At 36.0% G+C, this 26,531-nt stretch overlaps 1 protein-coding gene across 2 annotated transcripts; it reads left to right on the forward strand.

Annotated features, from left to right (window-relative positions):
* The first annotated feature begins 254 nt into the window (after nucleotides 1-254).
* On the forward strand, nucleotides 255-25,100 carry LOC143892527 (thiosulfate/3-mercaptopyruvate sulfurtransferase 1, mitochondrial-like). Of its 2 annotated transcripts, XR_013255530.1 has the most exons (13): nucleotides 255-518; nucleotides 5,741-5,926; nucleotides 7,918-7,977; nucleotides 9,917-9,979; nucleotides 13,787-13,911; nucleotides 14,018-14,180; nucleotides 15,359-15,418; nucleotides 16,969-17,027; nucleotides 19,044-19,125; nucleotides 21,943-22,006; nucleotides 24,451-24,518; nucleotides 24,628-24,783; nucleotides 24,883-25,100. XR_013255530.1 is itself a non-coding variant. In XM_077397223.1 (12 exons), the coding sequence occupies exons 1-12, from the start codon at nucleotides 417-419 to the stop codon at nucleotides 24,721-24,723; spliced, it is 1,128 nt and encodes a 375-aa protein (XP_077253338.1). In that variant the 5' UTR covers nucleotides 255-416; the 3' UTR covers nucleotides 24,724-25,100. The 2 variants fall into 2 exon arrangements, 1 of the variants encoding a protein (XP_077253338.1); XM_077397223.1 differs by having other exon boundaries at nucleotides 24,628-25,100.
* The last annotated feature ends 1,431 nt before the right edge of the window (nucleotides 25,101-26,531 follow it).

Genomic DNA, 26,531 nt, shown 5'->3' on the forward strand with positions numbered 1-26,531 from the left:
TTCTCAAAAAAATTCCAGCAAAAATCAAATTTCCAAGATTTATTTTCAAGGTAAGGATTTTTCATATACAATTTTCATCAAAACCTTGAAAAAAAGAGCCATACTTATATTTTTTTCTGGGAAATTATTTTGCAGTGATAATTTTTCCCGGAAAAAGTTGTCATCATTGCCAGAAATGCCAAGTTTTTTTTTCCTTTCATTGCTCTAAAAAAATGAGGGCTATTTCCGTCATTCAAAAGAATCAGAGGCTTCTTATGGAATGCAATCCGTCTAGAATCCATCCAAAGGGCCTAAAAATCTCCACTTAAAAACTCTCAGCAGCTGTTGCTGATGACCAGCCATGGTAAAAATTCTTGCCCTAGATTATTAACACAGAGCTCTGAAACTATTTCTCTCTCTCTGATCAATCTGAATAGATGGCATCTTCCCTTCTGACAAGAACACTCACGGGACTGCGATCGATTCGCCCTTCTTTACATTACCCACAGAAATCTCCAATCTCCACTTCTTTTTTCAAGGTAAATTCTTGCCCTAGATTGACTTGTTGGTGGGTTTTTTTTTTTTATTAATGTTTTTGGATTGGATAAACGGTTTTGTTTCTGGGTTTTGATTTTCTAATGTGTTTAATTGTGGGTTTCTGGTTCTGAGGTTAATGGGTTCGAATTATCGGTTTTCCTTAGTGGGTTATCCATTTTAATGATCATCTGTTTAGATTATGGGGTTTGGTTTTTGGTATTCTGATTGATGGGTTTGATTGGTTTTTCATGTTGATTTATGTTTATGAATTACCTATCCTCCTTAGTGATAGTTGATTTTGATTTTGTGAAGTGTTTTCATTTAATGGGTTAGTGTGAAGTATACCCATCATCCTTCCAATCTTGCTAATTGATTAGTATAGCCCAAAAGGAAAGCGTATTTTATATGTTCCTGCCATGTTAAGTAAAGCTGGTATCGGATATCGAATCTCGCATCTAAAGAAGCATGCGAAGAGTTTTTAACCTAGCTATGAAGGGAATCGGATTGCTCCCATTGAATGAAGGAGATATCTGTTATTACCCTGCCCGTACTGTCCGGAGTTTCTCTCTGCCAGGCAAGAAAGGAGTAGCTTAGTTATTGCATGCCCGGTTTAAAAGTCCGGAAAAGGAATAACTTTCTTAACCCAAGCGCATACCAGATATCGGATCTAGAGTACTCATGCGAAACAAAGACCGCCCTATTACTTAAGGCCCTAGCCTATGATTTAGCCTACACTTTGAATTTATTGCCGACACACATGTCCTGCCGTGTCCGACATGACACGTGTGTCCACACATGTTGACACTCCTTTTGACACTTTTAAATGTACAGCTAGAATTGTTAAAGTTAATGTGAGCTTGTGGACACATTTTTGTACTGCATTAAGTGTAATATTTTATTTTATTATTATTGAATATTGTGTTTACCTCTTTTATTATTACCTCTTCTTTTATTATTGACTCTTCTTTTAGCTCATCTTTAACTAATATTTGCTGTTATATCCCGTCCCCTAAACCTAAAACCCTGAACAAACTCTTATTGGAGGTGGAAGAGAACTAGATTAAATTGATGAATGCATTGTTATTTGATTATCTCAAGCTTGTTTTAGATCATAGTTGATTAGTTATAAAATTTATTAGTTCATTAAATGAATACCTTATTTATATTGTTACAAATTATGATAGTAATCAATAATTTTATGTATATATGCATTTTCAAAAATAAAAAAATTATGTATATGTTTTTTGGAATGTTGCGTTTATCTTTTTTATTAGGGCGATGATATTTTCACCCCGCCAGCATTACACATGCACCCCCCTTATAACGTGATTTAACGTCAAAAAGCGTTAAAGTTGCCCACTTTTCACGTCAAATCACGTTATAAGGGGAGCGCATGCGTAATGCAGGAGGAGTGAAAATATCGTCTCCCTTTTATTATTATCTCTTCTTTTATTATTAACTCTTCTTTTAACCCATCTTTAACTAATATTTGCTGTTATATACATAATTTTGTGCATATGTATGTGTCACCATTTCCAGATTTTTAGATCTTTCCATGTCAGACAACTTCGTATCGATAAATCATGATTATATACTTTCTATTTTAGCCTTGTCCCCGTTTCTAAATTTTGGTGGGTTGCCGTGTCTGACACTCTGTGTCCGTGTCCACAAATCATAGCTTTTGACTCATCTTTAACTAATATTTGTTGTTATATACATAATTTTATGTATGTGTCACCATTTCTAGATGTTTTTATGTCAGACAACTCATATATGTGTTGAAACTCGACACACGAATCCGTATCGATAAATCATGATGATATTTACTTTCTATTTTAGCCGTGTTCCCGTTTCTAAATTTTGGGGGTTTGCCGTGTCTGGCACTCTGTGTCTGTGTCGTCACGTGACACTCGTGTCCTTGTCCACAAATCATAGGAATTTTCTAATATTCACAGATCTGTCAATGCTTTGGCCGATGAGATCGCAAAATCTTGAACTCATCGTGATAATCTAATTATTTCTTATGGTCTTTCTCTATAATCATTTTATTGATTTGACAGGGTCACCTTAGCCCTTGTAGTAGTTTTTTCAGGCCTTTGGCCCGTTTTTAATTAATCATATTTTTTTAAATACAACATAAATTTTATGTACTACAGGGCATGGCTAAATCTGCACTGTACCTGCATTGTTTTTGTTAGTTTCTTTTTAAATTTAATGATTTTTAATTTTTCAATAAAAATTCAAAAAATAGTAATAATATTATAAAATGTAGCATCTAACACTGTCTACAATAGTATGCATTGTGTTATATATATATATATATATATATATATATATATATATATATATATATATATATATATATTCTTTGTCCATTCTTATTTTTTATGAAACTGATAACCCTAGAATATCTCCATCTTAACAAGACTGAACTCAACCATCTTCAACTTCTGCAATTAGAATCTCTAGAGTATCTTCATCTTTTATACTTTTCCCATCACTATTATAGAAGGGTAACTTTAAATATCGCTAATATCTCCCTGATTTTAATCTTCTTTATCGAGCTCATTACCCAAATCTCTACCAAACCCTTGGTACTCTCTTGATTTGAATCTTCATCATTGGCTCGAAAACTGTGAGCTTCAATTGCTTCCTCTTCTAGATTTTTGCTTAGAGCTAACTCGTAAAAAGGATCTTTGGACTTTTAAAAACACCATTGCTGTCGTGGTATTTTGGAAGGCCACTTCCGCCACTTCTCCAATCCATGAGTAATCTTCTCGAGTTAATCTTGTAGGTCCTGAATATCATCATCCGCAACATCTTATGGAATTGGTTTACTTCTCTGGCAGTCATGTGCTCCACACATGGTTTTAGATTTCCACTTAAACCGACGCGAAACAACTGAAATGTTTCCCTTTCCATCTTCAGTGAAACACATAATAAAATCAAAATGCATATCAAAACCTAGACCGTAAGGTGCCGTTTGGATACAGATTTTAGAATCTTGGATTTCCCCAAAATCCTGGATGGGAGACAAGAGAAGAGAAGGAAACCGTCCGTTTCGCTTCTCTTTAGAATCTTGGATTTTAGGTAAGAAATCCAGGTTTTAGAAATCTCTCCCCCATCCTGATATTTCTAAAACCTGGACATGGTATGATCTCCTTCTCTCTTGTTGACGGAAAGAAGGGCGAGAAATCAGAAAACAACGGCTGGTCTCCTTCTCTCGTCTCCCATCTACGATTAAGAGGACATCCAAGATTCTAAAATCCGCATATCCAAACGGCCCCAATTGTATTAGTGATATACTATATCAATATGTGTTACATAATTATATTTATATAAATTGCATGGTGTACGTATTATATATAAATATTTATAAGAATTACATGTGAAATTTGGTATGTATTGAATTATCAGACATGCGAAACAACACATGGCTCTAGGTCTTCAATGTCGTTAGGCCATTATGGATGGTTGTCTTGCTTTTATGATGGGTTCTAAGTATGTATTTTTGTGTATTCTAGCCTTTCTTTGCGTTTTATCTTAAAATTCTATTATTTGCATATTTTGCCGTATATTTGTTGTGATTTTCTAGGATTTCCACGGAAATCTCCAACTGAAATTTAAAACCGTGGTTCCACACAATGATATCTTGGAGTATCAAAATTTGCTCTTTTACCAAGTAATGCAGATTTGGTAAGCAATGACCTTTGACAACCAAGGCAACACGGAAGTAGAAATTAGAGTGACCGATTGATCACTACAAGAGAAGAAGCTTGATCCAATTCAATATAAGAAGACATCTAACAATCTTCTTAAAACTTTACAAAACATAGCATATGTACTCATAAAAAAAAATCTAAACTCTACTCCAATCTCAACATCATGTCCTTGTAACCCTAGCACCTAGCCTGTAATTAAAGCTAATAAACCTTTCCTAATTGATCTAATATTCCTATAACTCAAATTAGAATGAACACCATACCCATGAATTCTTCTTCGACTCCTCAAAAGCAACCCAAACCTTAGTCTAATCTCAACCATCAAGTCCTTGGCCCTTGATTGGATCTAATAGACATTTCCTAACTATTTTATTATTCCTAGAACTCAAACTAGAATGAAATCCTTACATATGAACTCTCCACATTACCGTAATCAGTCTCTTTTTAAGACTAACAAAGCAGTTCCTAAATTTGATTAAAAATATAAAAAATCCTAAAAAACATAATCGACCGAATCAAGCATTTATTTCTTTTCTATACCCAAATGAAGCCCTGTAGGACCATGTGATGCCAGATGATGTCATGATGCCATAAATTCATATTGTCCATTTTGCACCTCCTTGCCTCTCTGATTTCTTCATGGATGAATTTGGGCCTGGTTGGGGTTCACGAGCTGCCTTAAAGAAGAAAGCTTGCACCTCAAATGTCTGCGACTTAATGAGGTCTTAGATTGCTCATCTTTTGACTTGATTCATTGTTTCCTGATGCTCAACTTCATTATTTGCATTATATTTCTGAGTGTTTACGCCTATCATTTCTGCTATTCTTGCTGTGTTTTGAATTTTTTTACTTGTTTCTCTTCTCGGGCCATTTTGCTTGTGCCTTATTCTCTATACGAATAATACTAGTACTTGTTCAGAACCCGTGTCTTCAGTGCTTGCAATTTTACTATATCAAAGTTGCGTTACGAGTGATGTATTCTTGTTCCTTCATTGTTGTTTTATGCTGCATAAAAAGGCTTGCCTTATACTGCTTGATCCCTCCTTCAGATTCTTTTTGTTTCCTTTTCATCTTTGGGGGCTGAGCCAAGGTTTTAAATTTCGACCAAAACCCGAAAGAACGAAACCGAAATCGGGTAAACCCGAAATTTCGATCGAAATTTTGTTTTTCCCGAAATTTCGGTCTGAAATTTAAGGAAAATCCCAAAAAATCTGGAATTTTAAAATTGTTTAATATTCTCCCGAAATTTTAGGATGAGATAAATTATCCATTTATTGGTTTCGTCTGATTTCGTCCAAAATTCTGAAATTTCGGTTTCGGTGAGGACCGAAACACATTCCGAAACCGAAACTTAAAACCTTTGGCTGAGCTATGTAGTCGCTCAAACTCCTAATTTGCAAAAACCATAATTTTATAGTTGTAGTCACCCCTTCTTTGGATGCTACAACTTTATATGTTTGAAACATTTACTCTTGTTTTTGTGTTAATCCTTTTATTTGTAGGGTAAATTTTTCTACAGTCATACCGGGTGTGCCTCTTCTGTGTCCCTAACTTCTACTTTGGTTCGCCGTGCCTTTACTTCATTGAGTGGCACAGAAACTACTTTTGCGCTGCAGTCAATGGCATCAAATGAACCAGTCGTTTCTGTTGATTGGCTGCATGCCAATCTCAAGGAACCCGATGTGAAGGTGCCTTCCATTTACTTTCTGTATTTGTTCATTTGTTAGAAGTTATTCTGGTGTCTACTGTTTATTGTTATGAAGTTTATATTTATATCTTTGTTTCTTCTATTTCCAGAATAAATTCATTTCATGTATCATGATTTGTTAATTTTGTGTGCATACAGCATGTGAAGATTTTTTTGTATAGCATCATTAATCAACCTTGCTCTACTCACAGTATGCCACTTTTGCCTTTTAAAGGTGAACCAAAGCGACGATATATTTCCTATGACACGTGTATCATATATGAAATGCATGAAAGCTTACAATATTGCAATTTAACACAATGTTGTAAATTTTAGTTAGGTGCATACCTTTTAGCTGTTGCATATGTGTATACGGTGTATGATCTCTGCACACCAATACTTTAATAATGCAATCCTTTCTTCATTTTTCCACTTTTTTAATTGGCTATTAAAAGCTCTTAAACTTCTCAAATAACTATCTTCAGCCAATCAAAAGTGTGTAATATAATGACGAGTGCTATTATCAAACAATGGAGTGTGGATGTAATTTCCCATGTACAAATGGGTGAAATGATAATACACACATATACAGCCAATCAAAAGTGTGTAATATAATGAGGAGTTTTATTATCAAACAATGGAGTTTGGATGTAATTTCCCCTGTAGAAATGGGTGAAATGGTAATACACACACATACAGAGATATATAATGTGTAATATAATGTTGAGTTCTATCATCAAACAATGGAGTGTGGATGTATAGGTTCTGTTCTGTTGCATTCCTTTGGTCGGAAAACCCGAGGAAATGACATGGCAACAAGAAAAAGAAAAGGAAAAAAAGGAAAAAAGGAAGATAAAAATACGTTTAGTTGTCTTAGGAAAAGGAAACCACGTCTTTGTTCTTATTGTCTAACAGCAGCAGAGAAGAAGAAAAGAAACCTTCCATAACCTCATCTTCGCCACCTACTTCAACTCCTCTGGTGGCATGAAGATCCTTTTCCTTACCTTAATGAAATGCATTGGCCGAGCAGGAGCCAAGCTGCATCGACAGAGATCTGAGTATTTACGATAAGGGTGAGGGTTTCAGTCGCGTTCGAGTTCAATAAAGGGGAAGTTTTGTCCGGGTTTCAGCTGTTTGTTCGTTTCAGCCAATTGTCCAACTAAAAATATGTTTTTGTGCCATTGCCAATACTAAAAGATATTTGAGAAGAGAAGAATTCAAAAACCATCTTCTAGTTTCTTCATATAGGGGACTGCAAAGCCTCACAGTCACATCCACCCTGGTGAATATTTACCAGATTTTCGATAATTTGCATAGATTGCCCTTCGCCCATAATTCCACTTATTGAAGAGTCTCCACCACCATTTTCCATAAGAGCATCATTCTGGGTTCTGACACTCTTGATACCTAGACCTCCAACACGCTTCTGTTGACATACTGTTTCCCAATTTTTTTCTTTTATATAGTCATCATTCCATAAAAAGTCATGAAAGATCAAAATAATTTTATCCGTCACTGAAGGAGAAACCCTATACAGAGATAGAAAATATGTTGGAATGTTAGATAATGACAGCACCATTCAAAAAAAAATGTTAGATAATGGCATTGAGAAGGGTAATTCTAACAGGAAGGGGAGATACTTGTATTTACAAGATTCAAGGTAAGATTTTTGCTTTAGGAATGAAGAACCTAATTTTCTTTTACTTAATAAAATTTGATTCCACTTGTTTAAAACAGAGGTTCCACCTGTCATCTTTGGACTTTGATTTTGCTTGGTTTTCTATGGCAAGATTACTCATTGTGCATGGGAACTTTTGAGGATCTTCAATATACTCAACTTGTTAAAGATTATGGATGATATTAAGTTTTATGATTTTTACATATTTTTTTTACTGCATCTTAGGTAATTTAAAGAAGTCTTGAGTAGGTAAATCAATTAAATGCATCAAATTTGCAGCTTCTGATTTCTTTCCATTGGATTTCTTATTTTAGGTGTTGGATGCTTCATGGTACATGCCAGACGAGCAGCGAAATCCACTTCAAGAATATCAGGTGTTTATTTTTTGTTTCTCTTTGGCATTTATAATGAGTCGTCAACATTTTCTAAGTTTGTATCATTTTGTGTGACTTTTGTTGCTTATGATTTGCACTGCATACCAACAACCAACATGATGGGGTTCTGTTCTTTTATCCTCATAGAACTTACAATTCCATATCAATGCTATTAAGATCCAACTCAATGCGTGTTATTTGTAATTTTTGGTAAATTGGTGTTTGGTTTTTAAGAAAATTTAATAATGGTTGATGGAGATAATGATAATCTATTTTACATTTCCCACTTGTATACACTGGAAGCTACTGTTGATAAACCATGCACTATGAAAGTTGTTCTTTGCACTAGTGTTTTCTTTAATCCTGCTGTTAGTCGTTGATAATGGCCCTGCCGTTAATTGATAATGGCTCAACAATTCGAGGGATAACCAATAATTACTGCCTCATATGTTATCCCATCCCCTTGCAGTGGAATCTTAAAATGACACTGAAAAAATTGAAATGAAAGAAATCTTTTTTTTTGGGTAGGTAAGCTGGGATAGAGGCATAGAGCCTACGACCTCAAGGTTGTGATACAGGCCTCAACCATTGAGCTTCAGGCCCAACCCATGAAATTAAAGAAATGTTATTCCAAAAGCCACAACTATGACAATTATAACAACGCTGGCTCAAATACTAACCCAACCTAAACCCGAACCAATCTCTGCCCTTCAGCTAAACTTCTACAAGACTAATTTAACAATAAAAGGAATTCCTAGGTCTCCTATTTTTAAATCTCACGATCCAACTTAAAGCTGCTTTTCTTGTGTGTTCGTACACCAAATTACTCCTTTTTTGCCCCTACAGCTTTGATAGACAATGGGCCCGCCTATTCAATAAATTTTACGTGAAATCCTATTTTAAAGAAGACCCAACAAAAGAACCTCTCTCTCTCTCTCTCTCTCTCTCTCTCTCTCTCTCTCTCTCTCTCTCTCTCTCTCTCTCTCTCTCTCGCACACACACACACACACACACACTCACGCACGCACACATGCGTATTCTTTATACAGCTTTTAGGGTCCACTGGATCCAAATGAACAAGTTACACTTGTAACAAAACATCCCTTAGAATTATCCATGTAGTAGAATAGATAAAAACCAAAGGAGTCCTGAAAAATCCAAGTTGTACAACTTGATACGACCTACTTAAGTCAATTCATAAACCCTCCTCTTGTTTCTTTTTCTATTCTTTGCTTTTGTCTTCTTCATTAAGTGTTGACTTCTGCACCTCGGTGAAGGATGCTCTGCACACTCTTGTTCTAATATGTTGTTTTGCTACCAAGGTTTTAAATTTCCACCGAAACAGTCACAAAAGAGCCGTAATGTGTTTCCTTTTCCATCCCCACCTAAACACATTACTGAAACCAAAAATCATTGCAAATCCAAAATCGTAAGTGTATTCGTGATGTATTATATTAATTAGTATTCGTGATGTATTATATCAACTTTTATATAATAATATTTGTATGAATTGCATGTCAAATGTAGTGTATGTATTATGTATACGTATTTATATGAATTATATGTGAAATATGGTGTGTACTTATTTATCAAACATGAAACAATGCATGTCACTAGGTGTCCGTTGTTGTTAGACCAATATGGATGGTTGTCTTGTTTATGTGATGGTTTCTAAGTGTGTATTTGTTTTATTCTAGCATTTCCTGAAGTTTTATCTTAAACTTCTATCATTTTCATATGTTTCCATACGTTTCTGTGATTTTACTGGATTTCCACCAAAATTTCCAACCTAAACCGAAATGTATCCGTTTCCGTGACGATCGTAACCGACATTTAGAACCTTGCTTGCTACTAGTTGATCCATTTCATGGTATTAATAGTGGCTTTGTTATTTTTACGTAGGTGGCTCACATTTTTTTTTTTTTTGAAATGGATGCAGGTTGCTCACATTCCTGGTGCCCTTTTCTTTGATGTGGATGGAATATCAGATCGTACTACTAATGTGAGATTATTTCTTTTGACAACTTTTATCTTTTCTTTTTTGCAAGCATGAGACTGGTAGGGATAATGTTTTAATTTTTTTTTACATGTTTTCTTACTAATTTACTCTTTCTGATGCTTTTGAACATCTTACCTTGAATTATTCGGTGGTTGGCGCATTTATAATCTGCTTGTAAATGAGTTCTTTTGTTCTGAATTTGGGCTTCTTCATCTTGGGAATCTCATCTTTTGTAACTGGTAGCCAATTTTACCGCTGATGTTCTGCTTATGTTTCGTATCTTTATAAATATCTTAGTGCAATTCCTTCAACAGTTCAATAAAGTGGTGAAAAAAGCATTTGCTATTTACTAGCAGCATTAGTCATGCAAGTATCTGCTTTTAAGTTCATGTGATTACCCCCCCCCCCTCCCCTTTTCTAAGTTTTGTAACTGTGCGGACGATTTTCCTGTAGGAATACAATCCTGTTTTTCATGGGTTGGCGGTGTCTGATGGTAAAGATGTGATGGATTACAAGTTCCAACCTTCGGCCGATTTCTAGGTCAAGAAATGTACTTTCTAAGATGTCTCCGGTCACTTGGTCACTGTGAGAGTACATGTGCTGTGATGGACACCTCTAATACTATTAAGATTCAAGCGACATTGCATACCTCAATCTCATCTTTGCAGTTTTCATCCTTGGAATTTGTGGATGAAAACCGTAAGGAGAGTTGTTAAAGTGTTAAAATTGTGGAGGCTTTTGAGCACAATGTATTCAAATGTGTTGGAGATTGTTCTTTCATAACAAAGCCAAGGGGCAAGGTTTTAAGTAGTGTTTAAAAACGTGGATGTGACGCAGAACGCCGCCAAGAAAAATCCTTGTCGACTCGGCGCGGATGCGGCCGTGAACGCGGTTGACTTGGCCATAACTCCGGAGAGTCAAAGGAGTTTTTATTGACTCTGTAGGGAAAAAATGCGAAATGCGGATGTGGTGCAACGCGGAACGCGGCCAATGTAAAAAGGAGTAGACTTGGGCGAGTTCTGAGTCGAGTCAATGAGTTTTTAAGTTTCGGTTTCTGTCGGCATGGAAACAAAAACATTTCGGTGCAAATGATGAAATTTTAAGATGAAAGTTTGGGAAATGCTAGAATAAGCACAAATTACATACTTAGAACCCGTCAGCCATCTATAATGGCTTAATCACATCGAACACCTAGTGACATGCGTTGTCGATCTGACATCCCATGCCGATAGAGTTACGAGGTATTATTGATCTCATTATTGATCTGACCTCCCATGCATAAGATACAGTTACTTTGTCGTGCAGTTTAATGATGCTGCCTACTAAATATCATTCTCTACATTTCCTGGCTGGTACAACCATATTGCTTTCTTTTAAATATTCAATTCTTCACTGTCGTCTTCTTCTCAAAGTCCTTCAATGTAAGTTTGATGCAGTGCACTGCACACACAGTCCAAAAGATATTATACTTTTGGAGAGCTCACAATATTCTCTCCAACGTTCTTAGAGTTGCTCCATTTTTCAGTGACAATCTTAACGACATTTCTCTTCCCAACCTACTTAATTACTCTTGGCATCTTTCGCAACATCGGATGCCTCAATATTCTTAAAGAAGATGATCTTTCCATCATAGTACTTAATAAAGTTGATGATCAGCTGTCTCATGGGACTAGTCCCGCCATCACACATGATCGTGACTCCATACTCTGATCAGTGCTTCTTTAGCCTGCTGATGTACTTGTCCAGTTTGGCTACCTCCATGGGTATTTACTTGTTCATAAGCTCATATGAAGAGAGGGCATTCATTCTTGGCCTGTGGCATGTACTTGTTCAGAAGTTTATACAGAAAAGAGGGGGGGTTCATTCACTCTTGGCCTTTTTTGGCTAGCTGTGCCAATAAAATATTGCAAATATGGGCCATTTCTGTCATTTGCTACGATGCCATTGTGGAAGGCGATTTTTCGAAAATACCTGCCCAACTTTCTCTCTTGCATTTCTCCACATACCCTTAATAACCCTCTGTTTCCCCCTTTGAGCTTATCATCGGGTCCATGCTTGCTGGATCCTTTAGACTAACCCCATCTGTCAACCCCGCTTGCATCTTACATCCTTCCATGCTACCCCACGTCAATCTCCCCTCGGACTACGCCCACGTGTATGGGACATGCCAAAATTTGTCCTGGCAAAGTTGAGATTGCTCATCTGCCTCCTCTTGTGGTCAATAGCTACACACTCATTTTCTGTCTATGTTCCATCATCTGTCTGTCTCTCTCATCATCAGATGGATATGCAATGAATTCCTCTCTCCTCACTCGCTCCTGCTTTTCCTGTTTAAAACCCTTTAGCGACACTGAGATAAGTTCCCTAACATCATTAGGGCAAGATGGGCATGTTGTCACATGTACATAACTGCTTACCAGTTGTTGTTTCAATCTTATAACGAAACGACTGCCTATCCTCTTTCCACAATAATTGCAGTCTTCCGAGTGGTGCCATCAGGCTGCTCATATAGCCAATCGGTGTCGCTAGCATCGTCCCCATCCTGACGACATTGGTGCATGGTGATAGTGAAGATTCTTACAGATCGAAGGATTAGGAATTAGGATCATCTTATGAAGATGATTTTCGGGGCACAACCTATTCAAGTAGAGGCCCAACAAATGAAAGATTTGGATCATCCAAATCGTTCATTTTTACATCTATTCTATACATTTAAATATAATGGGAAAACTTAGGTGCCCCTCCAAGGTTATTGAAAACATTATAAATATATTTTTAAAATTTTGAATTCCTTGTAATTCAAAGTAAATTCCATACGTGGAGGCATTAAATATTATTTTCATCTAAATTTTTTCATAACTATTAAATAATAAATGGATGTAAATTTCTATGTAGGTATTCATTCAATACCGGGTTTTTATATGTTGGTCACACGTACATGCAAGTATAACAAAAATGTAGCTGACCCACCTCACTAGATGATCCAAATTGGGCATTTATTGCGCTACAACTTGAATAGGCAGTGCCTTGAAAATAATCTCCATGAGATGATCCTAGCCCTTAGATCTGTACAGGTTTCTAATACTGTGCTGTCAATTTAAAACTCTATGGATTGCCCGGGGGGGTGGGCCCAACAAATAAATGGTTTGGATCATCAAGTAATGTGGGCTCGATTGCTTGTTTATTATTGTACTTACATTGCATGCACATGGCCGTGATGAACGGTGACAATAGATTTTACAGTTTCACATGGGGACCTTTTTGTGCAATCAAGACTGTTGACCTTGTAGAACATCATGGGATGATCCATGAGTTTGGTCCAATACTGATATGACATCCCATGCATAATATAATAAACAACAAAAATCATCGGTTCAGCTTTTTTTGGCAAAATGTATATTAGTCCTGCCCCAAAAAATAGAGTGGGCCCCATCTTATTCAAAGATCCAAACCTTTTCATTTGTTGGGCCCATGGTAAATAGGCTCTGCCCCAAAAATTATCCCTATAGAATGATCCTAATTGCCTGATCTGAAGAGGTTTCCATATGGTGCGTCCCTCTTCATATTGGTGGGTTAGTACCCCTTTCCGTGGGTTCGATGGGGTACTCACTAACTGATAGCATGAAACTAAGTCTTTGTTCAACTCCTATTTTTGAAAGTACTTGGAATAGTTTCTAATAAACCCCTGAATGTCTACTTTTACAATAATTATCCTTTTTTTTTTCTTGTGGGCTAGATATTTAATTTTTCATTGAAATGCTATACTCTGTCATATTTTGCCTAAGCCTTAATGTAAATAATTTGAATCAGTTGCCACACATGTTGCCATCGGAAGATGCTTTTGCTGCCGCCATTTCTGCTCTTGGTATCGAGAACAAAGATGGGGTGATAGTTTATGATGGAAAGGGAATTTTCAGTGCAGCTCGTGTTTGGTGGTAAGATATGTGCTTAAATTACAACTTGTAAACATGATTCCGTATAATATTTCTAGTGAATAAGAAGGTAACTGTTTCCCTAATCCTTTTTTTAATTTGCTCAAAGGATGTTCCGTGTGTTTGGTCATGATAAAGTTTGGGTATTGGATGGAGGCTTGCCGCGGTGGCGTGCTTCAGGATTTGATGTTGAATCTAGTGCCTCTGGTGATGCAATTCTGAAAGCTAGTGCTGCCGCCGAAGCAATAGAGAAAGTTTATCAGAGACAAACTGTATGTTTATTTTATTTCTTATCTGCCTAAATAAATTGTCAGTGCCAGATTGATTCACGTGCTGCTCAAGCTCTTATTATGATTTCAAAATTCTTTCTATAATGCAATATCGTCTAGCTATATTCAGTAACCACCTATACATTTCATGTCATCTAAATTTGCATGCTCTATTGTTAATGAAAGTAATGGTTTTGGACTTTTGGTTATCTATAAAAAATAAACTTGAAAATTGGAAACCAAAGGTGTTGCCCTTTCAGAATATCCAATAGATTGGTGGTATAGATGACCTCTAATTCATCAAAAGGAAAAATGAAGACGGAAGCCTTCTCTCCAGATCTGCCTCTAAGCTGCTCCTTAGATTACACTGGTTAGGTGGCCCAATTGTGATGCACTTGTCCATAGAGAAGGATGTCTGACAAATCACCTAGTCAATTCGAGAGGTTGGGAGTAAAGTGTCCGAGCCTGGAATTTCTTTCTGAGCTATTTGGTAAGTTTTGAAGGGAAGGTCCTGTATCTAAAGTTCTATTTGGCCCCTTGATCTTTGCTCATATACCAATTTTCTTAGCACAATATCTTCATTCCTAAAGTGAATAAATAAGTAAAGATGTGCTTGATTGTGGGTATGTATGTCAGTTTTGGATCCATGGATGTGACACGTGACCTTATTAACACTTCTGAAACTTGTTTCATATAATCTGTGATTGGTATTTGGCAATCAAGAAATTTGAGGATTGGTCGTGTGCATAATACGTGTGGGTTAACCTCAGTTCAAAAAAAAACACGTGGGTTAAATTTTTTTAGCAATTTTATGTACAAGTCTCGTCTAGGCAACAGAGGTATAGCCGTATAGGTATATTAAGATTTTATATCATTTTCACTTTTGATCATTTCTTAATTTTATTATTGTTGGGGGAAGACGATAGAAACAAAACTTTTTTTTAATGGCAGGATAGAAACAAAACTCAACTTGATGCTCCAATAGGTTTCTGACTTGAAACTTTGGACTGCAGTTTACAATTCAACTGTTATCACTATATTAATCAACTTTTTTTTAATGGTTATATTAATCAACTTTTCACTCCCAAATTTAATTGCTAATGATGATTCTCTTACCAAGTGACATGTAAAAGATCAATATGAGCAGATGTGCATGCTTAGCTAGTTCTTTGTGTTTTCAGGTTGGCCCAATTTTGTTCCAAGCAAAATTTCAGCCACATCTAGTTTGGACCCTTGAACAGGTCAGATTTCTTAAGTCCCGTCCATTCTGATTCGATTATGAATAATGGAAACTGACATCCCATTTCAATTTCGCTGGGTCCTTATTTTGGCCATCATTAATTATGTAGAAAAAGTGAATATTCTTCATTTATTACATTGTGTAAGAACCCTCTTACTATGGTAGATCTCTAAATGACTGAATTATTAAGAAACATCACGTTTTTTTTGTTAAGAAGCATCATGTTACATTATCGATAACTTCAAAAGGAAATTTACAGTCATGCAAAGCCTACTGTAAATGACAGAGCAAGTTCTTCATTATTATAGAGGGAGTTGTGAAGACCAGTGGACATTTACTTTTGAGTCTCAGTGCCATACAGAAAGATGACATTCAAAGATGAGAAAAATTGAACATTTCCATCTGTTAACTCACCAACTTCTCCAAAAGCTTAAGCTGTTGGAGAAAGGTGTTATTTATCTTTTATACTTTAACACTCCCCCGCACATGTGGCCCACTTGGCAAACACGTGGCACATGTGGTCCCACTTTGGGCCGACCATCGCATGTGGATTTTTGCTATCCAGGAGGTTTGAACTCGAGACCTTTGGCTCTGATACCATGTTAACTTACCAACTTCTCCAAAAGCTTAAACTGTTGAGAAAGGCGTTATTTATCTTTTATACTTTAGCACCATCATATATGGTATCTTAGTGTTGCAGAGTTTGTTGGCAAGGCCAGCACATCTGAACTTTGCAGTCTAAGCAATATGTGAGGATACAGAGTTTCGATTTTCAATCAAACCTCATCAAATCAATTTTCTAGAAGTGAAGACACTGGATTGCTCTTATGGGAATGACATGCTAAATCGAGTACCTGTGGAAACACAATTTCAAGCATGGTTTAAATTTCCACTGTAACCGATATGAAATGACCAAAATGTTTCCGTTTCCATTCTCACTGAATCTGAAATCAAAATGGATAAACCTTAATTATAAGTGTAGTAGTGGTATACTATATCAGTATGTGTTACAGAATTATATTTATATGAATTACATGTGAAATGTGGTGCATTATTATGTATACATATTTATATGAATTACATGTGAAATTTGGTATGGACTAAACTATCAGACATGTGCGACAGTGCATATCACTAGATGTTCAATGCTTTTAAACCATTATGGATATGCGTAGTTGTGCTGCTTATGTGATGGTTTCTTAGTGTGTATTTGTTCATATTCTAGCATTTCCCGAGGTTTTATCCTTAAATTCTATCATTTGCATATATGTTTCCATTTTTTTCTATGATTTTACATGTTTTCGACCAAAATTTCCAACTGAAACCAAAATGTTTTCGCTTATGTGATTTTACATGCATGTGTGCAAATGACATAGTTTTCTGAATTCCCCAATATTTTTGCAGCTAACAACTATTGTTTATCCACTCATCAATTTCTTAAATTTGGATCTAATGATATTAGTTTATTTTTTTTTATATTTTATTTGAATATTCTTGATTCATTTTTTTGATAATAAAGACTATAGTAGCTAACACCCTTGAATGTTTTAGGTTAAACAAAATATTGACAACAAGACACACCAGCATATAGATGCCCGATCAAAGGCCAGGTACTACATCTACTTGAATGGTTGACATCGAAGTATTTGTTTACATTCTATTATGTGTCTAGCCATTTTTATTTTATTTTTATTTTTGTGACTAACTGTTGAGATCACTTTCACTTATTTCGTCGAGCTCAATGTATTTCATTTTGTCTCAATGAGAGGAAAATCCGCAGCAGTAATATTCCAAAGCTACCCAAAGCTCAGTACATCAGACCTATATATGCAACAAATAAAATAAAATAAACTCTCTAAAATATGATAAATGAAAGAAAATCTTTAAAAAGTCTAAAATGCCCCTATTGGGCCCCACAGGTGCAACAGCGCCGTGAATAGGTTTGAAGCGGGCGCCTATGATCCCATCATCTTTTCAACCTGCTACTGGGAGGATCTTGGTTTACTTGGTCCAATAATCGAGAGAACCCAGTGTGAGAGGGTGTTGGACAAATTATTATGTCTAGGAGTGGGAATCTCACTTTATGGGGGGCTCAATACTCACCTCCTAAGGACGTGTTTAACCACTCTCCTATTGTGTTGGAACTTGGAATTGAATTGCATTTTCTTTGGGTTCAAGACCTTTACGATTTGAAAACTTTTGCCTAGAAGTTCCAAGATTTTAGGAGTTGCTTACCCAGTGTGAATGAGTTTGTAGTGGATGCTAGGGAGGGATATAAATTCCGTAGGAATTAAAAAATCTCGAGGATCAGATAAGGGGATGGTAAACTAATTCTTTTGGGTCTATTAGTCTAAAAAATACCATATTGAGTATATCGGTGAGCTTGATATGAAGGGGGACTCTAGACATCTTTCTAAAGGGGAATGGGATGAAGAATGAAGTTAAAAAAGAGGTTGAAGATGTGCTGAGGTGGGAAGAGATAGGTGGATATGATGCAGCAAGGCCATTTACCTTAGGGAGGATGACCAAAAATCTTCTGTTTACCATAGTGAGGCTAATTCTAGATGCTTTAGAAACTATATAAAAATCCTTCTGGTGAATTAGATCCTAGTAGAGGATAAGAAAGGAGTGGAAGAGGTTATCCTCTAGGCTGTAGTGATGTCAGTTATTCTACTCGAAGGATTGAGTGTACCATTCAAAAAGAAAAGTATTGTAGTTACTCAACTCAACTCAACTAAGCCTTTGTCCCAAACTAGTTGGAGTCAGGAGAAAAGTATTGAAGTTAATGAGGAAAATAATCCTTAATATCCCTATCATCATTTTGGTCCAGGCGTCTAGCTGTTAAGTCAATAGGACTATTGTTTTTACATTGGTCCCATTGGCATGAGGGTATTTAAGGGAGGTGTTGAACATTTATTATAGTCCAGTTGGCCTTAAAGACTTATGCAATACCAAGGCTTGGTACTCCTTGCCGTGGTTTTAAATTTCGTCCAAAATCTGAAATTTCAGATTTCGGTTAGGTTCGAAACCAAAATTTGGCCGAAATCCAAATTTCGCCAATTACCAAATTTTGGCCGAAATTTCAAAAATTGCATATATTATTCCGAAATTTCAGTTTCGGTGAGGGCCAAAATGTATACCGAAACCAAAATTTAAAACCATGCTCCTTGCCAACTTCTATATGTTTTTTAGGTTAATTAGGAGGATGTTTTATGTGACTCTTACTATTCAAGGGCCATTGCTTGGGATACAAAGGGTAGCCTGTGTGCTTGGAGAATTGCTCATATTATTGATGACAGTTGGCTCAGGTAGAGAGATAGGTGTTTACTTTCTCATATTTTTACAGTAGCCAATGACATGGCAACTAATCTAGCTGGAAGGGTTCTTCTGAGATAGTTAATCTTGCTAGAAGTGGGTGTTTCTATTTCATGGCATCTGTATTTCCTGAAGTTTCTTTCCATGCATTTCTGTGCCCCCTTACTTCTGTATTTGATATTGAAGTGTGTTAGTTTTCACGAATGTATCCCAACATCACAGTTTAACAAACTAAAAATTTAAAATCTATATTTCCATATGCATGGAATCCTGTTACCATGTTTAATATACATGCATTCATTTGATTTCAGGTTTGATGGTGTAGCCCCAGAGCCTCGAAAGGGAATCAAAGGTGGTCATGTACCAGGAAGTAAATGCATTCCTTTTGGCCAGGTGGAAAACAATATCTGATTGATTGTGTTTTCATTCCCCATTTATTGATGTTCAAGTAGTTATCATAAGTCTTCAAGCTATTGATTGCATATTTCATATCTAGTTGTAGATATTGTTTTGTAGGATTTTAAAAAGTTATCTTGAACCTCCCCAGAATCTTTTCTTTTCAAGGCCCAATTAATGATTAAACCTCTACTCATCTAATGAATCTAACAATTGCAAAAGGAAAACTTAAACACACTTTTTATTTATCTCATTCAAAATTTCCCATATGTCACCCATAAAATGTCAAGCATCCTTTCCATGGTTTAAAATTTCGACCGAAATCCAAAATTTCGGATTTCAATGGGGACCGAAACCGAAATTCACCGAAATTCAGAATTTCGCCAATTACCAAATTTCGGTCCGAAATTTCGGAGTTTTATTGCTATTTTTTTAATAAATAAAAATTGCTACAAAATTTCGGAATTTCGGTCCCAAATTTCGATGCTTAATACCAAATTTCGGTTTTCTGTGGGGTGCGAAACGGTTACCAAAACCGAAATTTTAAACCATAATCCTTTCTATTTCTCTACTTTACACCATATGAATTTCTTTTGTCATACAAATTAGTTGTTATCTTTCCCCAAACACACTCACTTTCAAAGTCATTATCATTAGGTTCCTTCTCAAAGCCCACCTCTGCATGACCTTGACCGTTGGTAGTTTCCTTTAGAAAGTTATCTAGTGGAACCATATCTATATTACTTACCGATGTGATTGAATTGGTTTGAGTAATCAACGTTATCTTCATGTTCAAAGTATTTAACTATTGGATTTTGAGAGGTGTTGTGTAGCTTGCAGTCATTTTGGGATTGATTCGTAGTCTACCAAATGAGACCATCTAGTTGAATGTAGAAATTGTGTTAGATATTCATGATCAAAATGTGACTAGACAATGCATTTATCACTTCACTAGCAACATGCAGACTACCATTTAACCGAGTATATGGTCATTTATGGTAATTTCCCCTTTTTAGGTCAGATATTGATATAGGATGATCAGTGATAGCACTGCATTATGATATTACTGTCATGACATGCAATGCAAGGATAGCCCTTTCTTGGAGCATTTATTTAACTGATTGATTGGCTTTGATATTTTAATGAATAAAGGTTGGCTAATTGTTGGCTTGATCACAATAGTCTGGGGAGGTTCATGTGGATAAAACTGGGAGAGAATGTTGGTCTTTATATATCACTTCAATTTAAATTCCCAATGCCATTTTAAGAATGTTGCTCACTTCAGTTTGCTTTTTGTTAGCTCATTAAAATGTTCATCTATGGGCGTCCTTCATTCTATCATTCCTCTTGATATTATTAGTTTATTACCAGCATTGCCATATATCTTTATTGGGCCTGGCCCCAGTTCTTGTAACTTTTCTAATTTAGTGGATTACTATCTGCAAAATGGCGGTAGAAAAGCCCTGACTAATAGATTGATTTAACTATCACTTAGAAAAAGATTGTTCTATTAAATTTTCTATCATCTGTGGTTGAGCCGTAATGTTCACAGTAGGTTGTGTTGTTTCAATTTTATCAATTTTCTTGATTTTGAAGCTTGGAGTTAATCACTTATTAGTTATGTCACTGGATGCATTTTCTCATGCTTTGCTGAGCATGTGGAAGATTTCTTCATATCTAATGTTGGAAATTCTGAATTTGATTGGTATTTTTGGGTGTAACCATGGGGAAGAAAGTCAAATATTTGCCCCTTGAGTGATATTTTGTTCTCTTTTATTTTCTTGTATATTTCCTTTTAATAAATTTGTATTTCGTTAATTACAAAGTACAAACCAATATATATATATATATATATATATATGAGAAAACGGTTCCTACACATATCTGTAGAGAGTTCTCTACACACTAGCTTAAAATACAGTGGGGGCCCACATTGTTTGGGTGATCCAAGCCATCCATTTTAAAGGCCCTCACATAGATAGGGTGTCTACAAAAAATCAGATCCATAGGATCATCCCAACCCTACGATTTGTGGAGGTAAAATGGATGTCTTTAAACCTATATATATATATATATATATATATATATATATATATATATATATATATATAAGGAAATGATATCTGCACTAAGGTGTTTCGATAAACATGCGCTCCACTTGTTTGTCGTGTAGTATTTAAAGGGTTTAAAGAGCTTTTTGAGAACCGTAATATCCTCTGAAATCCCTTTAAATACTACACGACAAACAAGGGGAGCGCTTGTTTATTGAAACACCTTGGCGCAGATATCATTTCCCTATATATATATATATATATATATATATATATATATATATATATATATTTATTTATTTATTTTTATTTTTTTTTATTTTTTATTTTTTTTTAATTTTTTTTTTTTAGAAAAGGGTTCCTACGCTCGAGTGCAGGAAACAAGGGTGGGGCCACATTGTTGGGGTGATCCTAAGCATTCATTTGAAAGGCTCCATCATGGATGGGGTTTGTACCAAAAATCAGCTTTATTGGATCATCATAAGGTGTCCATTTGTGGGGGTGAAAATTGTTTGTCCATTGATCTGCCCATTTTTTCACCCCACAAAAATGGACACCCTAAGATGATCCAATGGAGCTGATTTTTAGTGGATACCCTATCCATAAAAGGGCCTTCCAAATGCATGCTTTGGATTCCCTTAACAATGTGGGTCCACCCCCCCGTACTCATATATGTTACTGTGATTTTTTTTGTATATCACTGGATAAGTGCTAAATATACAATATCCGTACTTGTTCAATAACATGTGGTTTTTCTTTGTAGATGTTGGATAATTCACAAATCCTATTGCCTGCCAGTGAGCTTGTAAAAAGATTCGATCAAGAAGGTGAGAGTACTTGCCCATTATATATTTAGGTTCAAATGTGTACTTTGCATAATCAATGTTCTGTAGTCTACCATTCAAAAAAAAAAATTGTGTTCTGTAGTCTGCTTATAGATTTTGAATGCATGTCGTGTTAGCTTCCACTTCTTTCAACTTAGCCATATTTTGAGTTGTATGGAAAAACTCTCGGTATGCAATTGCTATTCTCTTCATGCTGATTTGAGATGGGTGATCTTTGTTAATGATACCAGGATTCATATGATAAAAATAAAACATTGAATTTGTTGATCAAACATAATTAGAATGTCTATTTTGTATAGATAGCAACTTGTTTTGTAAAAGCATGATACTAATATCAGTTGTTACATTTCAATTGCATGATATTTATGTACTTATTGTAAAGTAGTGAATGAGTTTAAGATTGACATCTTAGTTATCAATTTCGTTTCGTTTGCCATTTCGGTTTGGCCAGTGGAATGGAACGCTTCGGTGTTTCGGTTGTCTCGACCTTTCAATTCGGGAAAGACACTACACCAAATTTTTTTAATAGTTAAAAATTTTAAAAAATCCAAAAAAATATAAATTACTAAAAATTGAAACAACAGGGCCATCCTATGAAACCCAATCCATCGTAGCATCAAGGTTGTAAAGATCCAACATTTACTTAAAGGAAAACCACTGTCAACTGAAATTCCCGTGTTGACAAGTGCCTACTAGATGAAAAAAATTTAGACTAAATTATGATATATTTTTTAACCGGACTTTTGGGATTTAATAATGCTTGGATATGAATAGCTTGGGGACGTTTCTTGGGCCTTTGCGGGTCCCATTGGGGAGGCGGATGCTACTGAGGCAGAGGTGCGTGCAGTTTACCAGGCTTGAACTTTTGAGGAGAGATCGTCTGAATAATGTGATGGTGGAAGGGGATTCCTTGAATGTCATCCGTTGGCTCAAAGGTTTGTAGTGTCATCCTTGGAGATTTGATAGGCTTTTCGATGTGATGCTTGATTGGGTGCGCTTCTCATCGTGGTGTTTCCTCATGTTCATCGTTCCCGCCAATTCGGTGGCGGATGGCTTAGCTAGAGGAGTGTCTAAGGAGTCTTTAGCTTTGTTTGATTCTTTACCTCCTTGATTTTCATTTGAATTTGTGCTTAGTTGTCTCCTCTTCTTTTTCCTTCTTGTATGTAGTTCGACCCTCTCAGTCCTTTTGTTTGAAATAAAATTGGCCATCATTCAAAAAAAAAAGGAATGAAATATTCCCGTTGAAGTAACTTCCAATCCTACGGCAAAAGCAGTACGAAAATGCCAGAAAAAAACACAAAATTAAGTGGGGAAACTGAAAAAAACAAATGTTATCCTTCCCAAAAAAAAACACTGGAGAAAATAACGATCTTGTAAGCATAGAACAGATATCCATTGTGACAAATAAATGTGGAAACACAGATCAGCGTCCCCTTCTTATCTTTTGGCTTGCTCAGAAAGCTTCGCCATGTAGACATGGTTCTCTCTCCATTGTCGTGGAAGGATCGGAATACTATCACAGAAGAAGCACAGAAATTCTCAAGGTTTTGTCCTAATAGTTGTCTTTATAGCTGTGGTGATGAGTGTCTTAAGACGCAATATGTTGCTTGCATTCGGCATGGAGACCTTTTGAAGAATATATTTCTTTGTTACATAGAATGGATATTAGTGTGTTATTAATTTACTGCTTTCACATTAAACTGCTGAGAAGTTCATAATTTAATCGATAAATATTTGACAACATGGTTATTTATCTCAGGGAAGTGATATAATCGCCCCTTTTTTTACTTGGGAGAGCCTGCTTGTGTGAATTTATGACCACTCTTTTACACTAGAGGGGGCTGTCCCAAGTACGGTAGGAAGAAGGGGGGGGGCGGATATCATTTCCGTTATCTCATTGTCATCGTTTTAGCTCTCTGTTCAGCTACAAGTTATCTAACATATGAAGGATAGTTAAGAGGGCGAGCCTTGGCGCAACGGTAAGGTTGCTCCATTGTGACCCAGTGGTCACGGGTTCGAGTCATGGAAACAGCCTATCTGCAAAGCAGGCGTAAGGCTGCGTACATCTAGCCCTCCACAGCCGCGCAATGGCGGGATCCTCGTGCACTGGATGACCCCCCACCCACCACGCACCCACACACACATGTAAAGGATAGTTAACAATTTTATGAACCCCTCACATTTTTCTTTGAACACTGATATTGATCATGATAATTTGAATTTTATAAAAAAAAAAATTTAAAAAGATAATTTGAATTTTATGTTTCAAGCATAAGCTGCTTGGCTCTTCATTCCTTTAAATTTTACTCACAATTCTATCTGTCTCTTGTTATGTTGTTAATCTTTCTTTTTTGGTTTCTCATTATCCCAATGCACACTTAGCAGAGTCTAACTCAAACTCTTTTGCTGGAATGTTTTCTTTGCAGGCATCTCTCTGGATCGCCCTGTAGCTGCCTCTTGTGGTACTGGTGTGACTGCTTGCATACTTGCACTTGTAAGATGATAATAAACTCTTAGTAAATTTCATGAAATTCTACTTACTTCCATTAAGATATTTAAAGTTCAAAGTCAGATAAGGAAAGGTGATGACATTCACGTTACAGGGTCTCCACCGACTGGGTAAGTCTGAAGTTCCAGTCTATGATGGATCCTGGAGTGAATGGGGAGCACATTCCGATGCACCAGTCGCCACCTCTTGAGTTATCAGTTGCTACTAAAGATTCGGTTGCATGCACCGTATGAGGCAACCTTGTTCTATCTCAAGAGACTGACAAATGTGGTAAAAACACTTAAATTTATCACCTTGTATCAAAATTTGATAGGATTTGTTTGCCTCATCGGGCGTGAAACAATGCATTTCAAGACGCAATAGCATAGATGACAGGGTTGTACGTAGATACAATTCAGTGGAACATTGTTTTTGGAACTTCTCTCAGACCTTTGGTTCCTTTGGTAATCAAACAGTGTTAAGAGAATAATGATGAACTCAGATAAAGAATAATGTTACTTGAAGATTTCTGAACTCTAATATGCCTGTAAGGAGCTTGATTATGCAACTATTATTATTTTCCATACTCATACTCCTCTTCAGAAAACAAATCATAAACTTCAGTTGCTGAACTTATTTTCCATAAACAGAGACTAGCAGGGATCTTTGGGTGAAGTACAGTGATTGTTGCATTCTTTACTAGCCGTCCATTTGAAGGGCGCTATAAGAGGATATAACAAGTTGATCTTTTGGGACTTTTTTGGGTCATGTCCCATCCACAGCAGGAACCAACAGGTAAATGGTTCTCGGTCATCAAACAAGTGGCCTCTTATACTTCTGCCCACTAATCCCTATTACAGGGGTTCTTCTTAATGGGCGAAGTAATCTTGTCGAATTCTAATAGTTCAGGATTCTCTGTGACACTTCTAGATCTTTTTTATCTAATTTTTTCTGAATACTACTACGGCGACTTTATAATTACTACTTGTTTGTCCATTTTAATGATCCACTGGAACAATCATTTCTTACTCTGAAACGATATTACTAGCCAAAAAAACACCCTAAAGGATGTAAATTTTGTTATGCTTGATCAAAGGTTTAGAATTGTCCTAAACAGATACTGTAATTTACCTAATAAGTAATTTACAAAAAACTTGAAAATTTCATTCTAAGGTAAAATCATGACTTATTTTTTATCAGTTAATTCTCATATCTTGTGATTCTCATTGAATTTAACAATATTATGTTCATGATCGACTCTTGTTTTCCTCACTGTTCCTATAGGCATTAAATTTTTATAATTATTTTATATTTTTTTTAATTCTAAATAATAAGATATGTTTTGGCTACTGATATTGGCACTAAGTATTTTGCTGATTGCACAAACACATCTTGTCTTTTATTATTTAAACAGCTGTTGCAGGTTATTATGGTTCCCAAAAAGCTATCAAAAGCCAATTAAAGAAGAAAAAAAAGACGAGCTTAGTTTATGCAATTATTAAAACATGGTAGTGCCAATATCAGTAGAATGTGTTTTCATGTTGTTTCATATCTGGTCATGTCTTTTCGAATATCTATGTCCATTAGATACTGTGAATATATAATAAATCCTCACAGATATAAGTAATTACAAAGCATTGCAGATAAATTAATTTTACCATGATTCCAGAGAGGGATTTGCCAGGCGATTTCGCCCAAAGCCATTCTCTCTAATGGCGCAACCAAACATGGGACTTTGATGGTGTGGCACCCAAAACACAAGTAAAACCCCTAGGAAAGCCTGGCTTTTATGCAACCAAAGAGTAGCGTAGGGATGAAATTTTTAGCTAAATCTCTAATTAATCAAAAATTATGTTGATTGACCTATTCTAGTTTGAAATGTAACGTCTGGTTTTAATTTATTCTAGTGGGAGTCCTTGCCTAACCCCAGCTTACAATTCCGATAACTATAAAAGTGGGGTGGGCCATACACCCAAAACTAAAGGTGAAAATCCTACTGTAAAAGATTATTTAATTTCA

Source organism: Tasmannia lanceolata, unplaced genomic scaffold, assembly GCF_043159265.1.
Source record: "Tasmannia lanceolata isolate RefF3 unplaced genomic scaffold, GAP_Taslan_0.1 ptg000015l, whole genome shotgun sequence".
Lineage (NCBI taxonomy): Eukaryota > Viridiplantae > Streptophyta > Magnoliopsida > Canellales > Winteraceae > Tasmannia > Tasmannia lanceolata.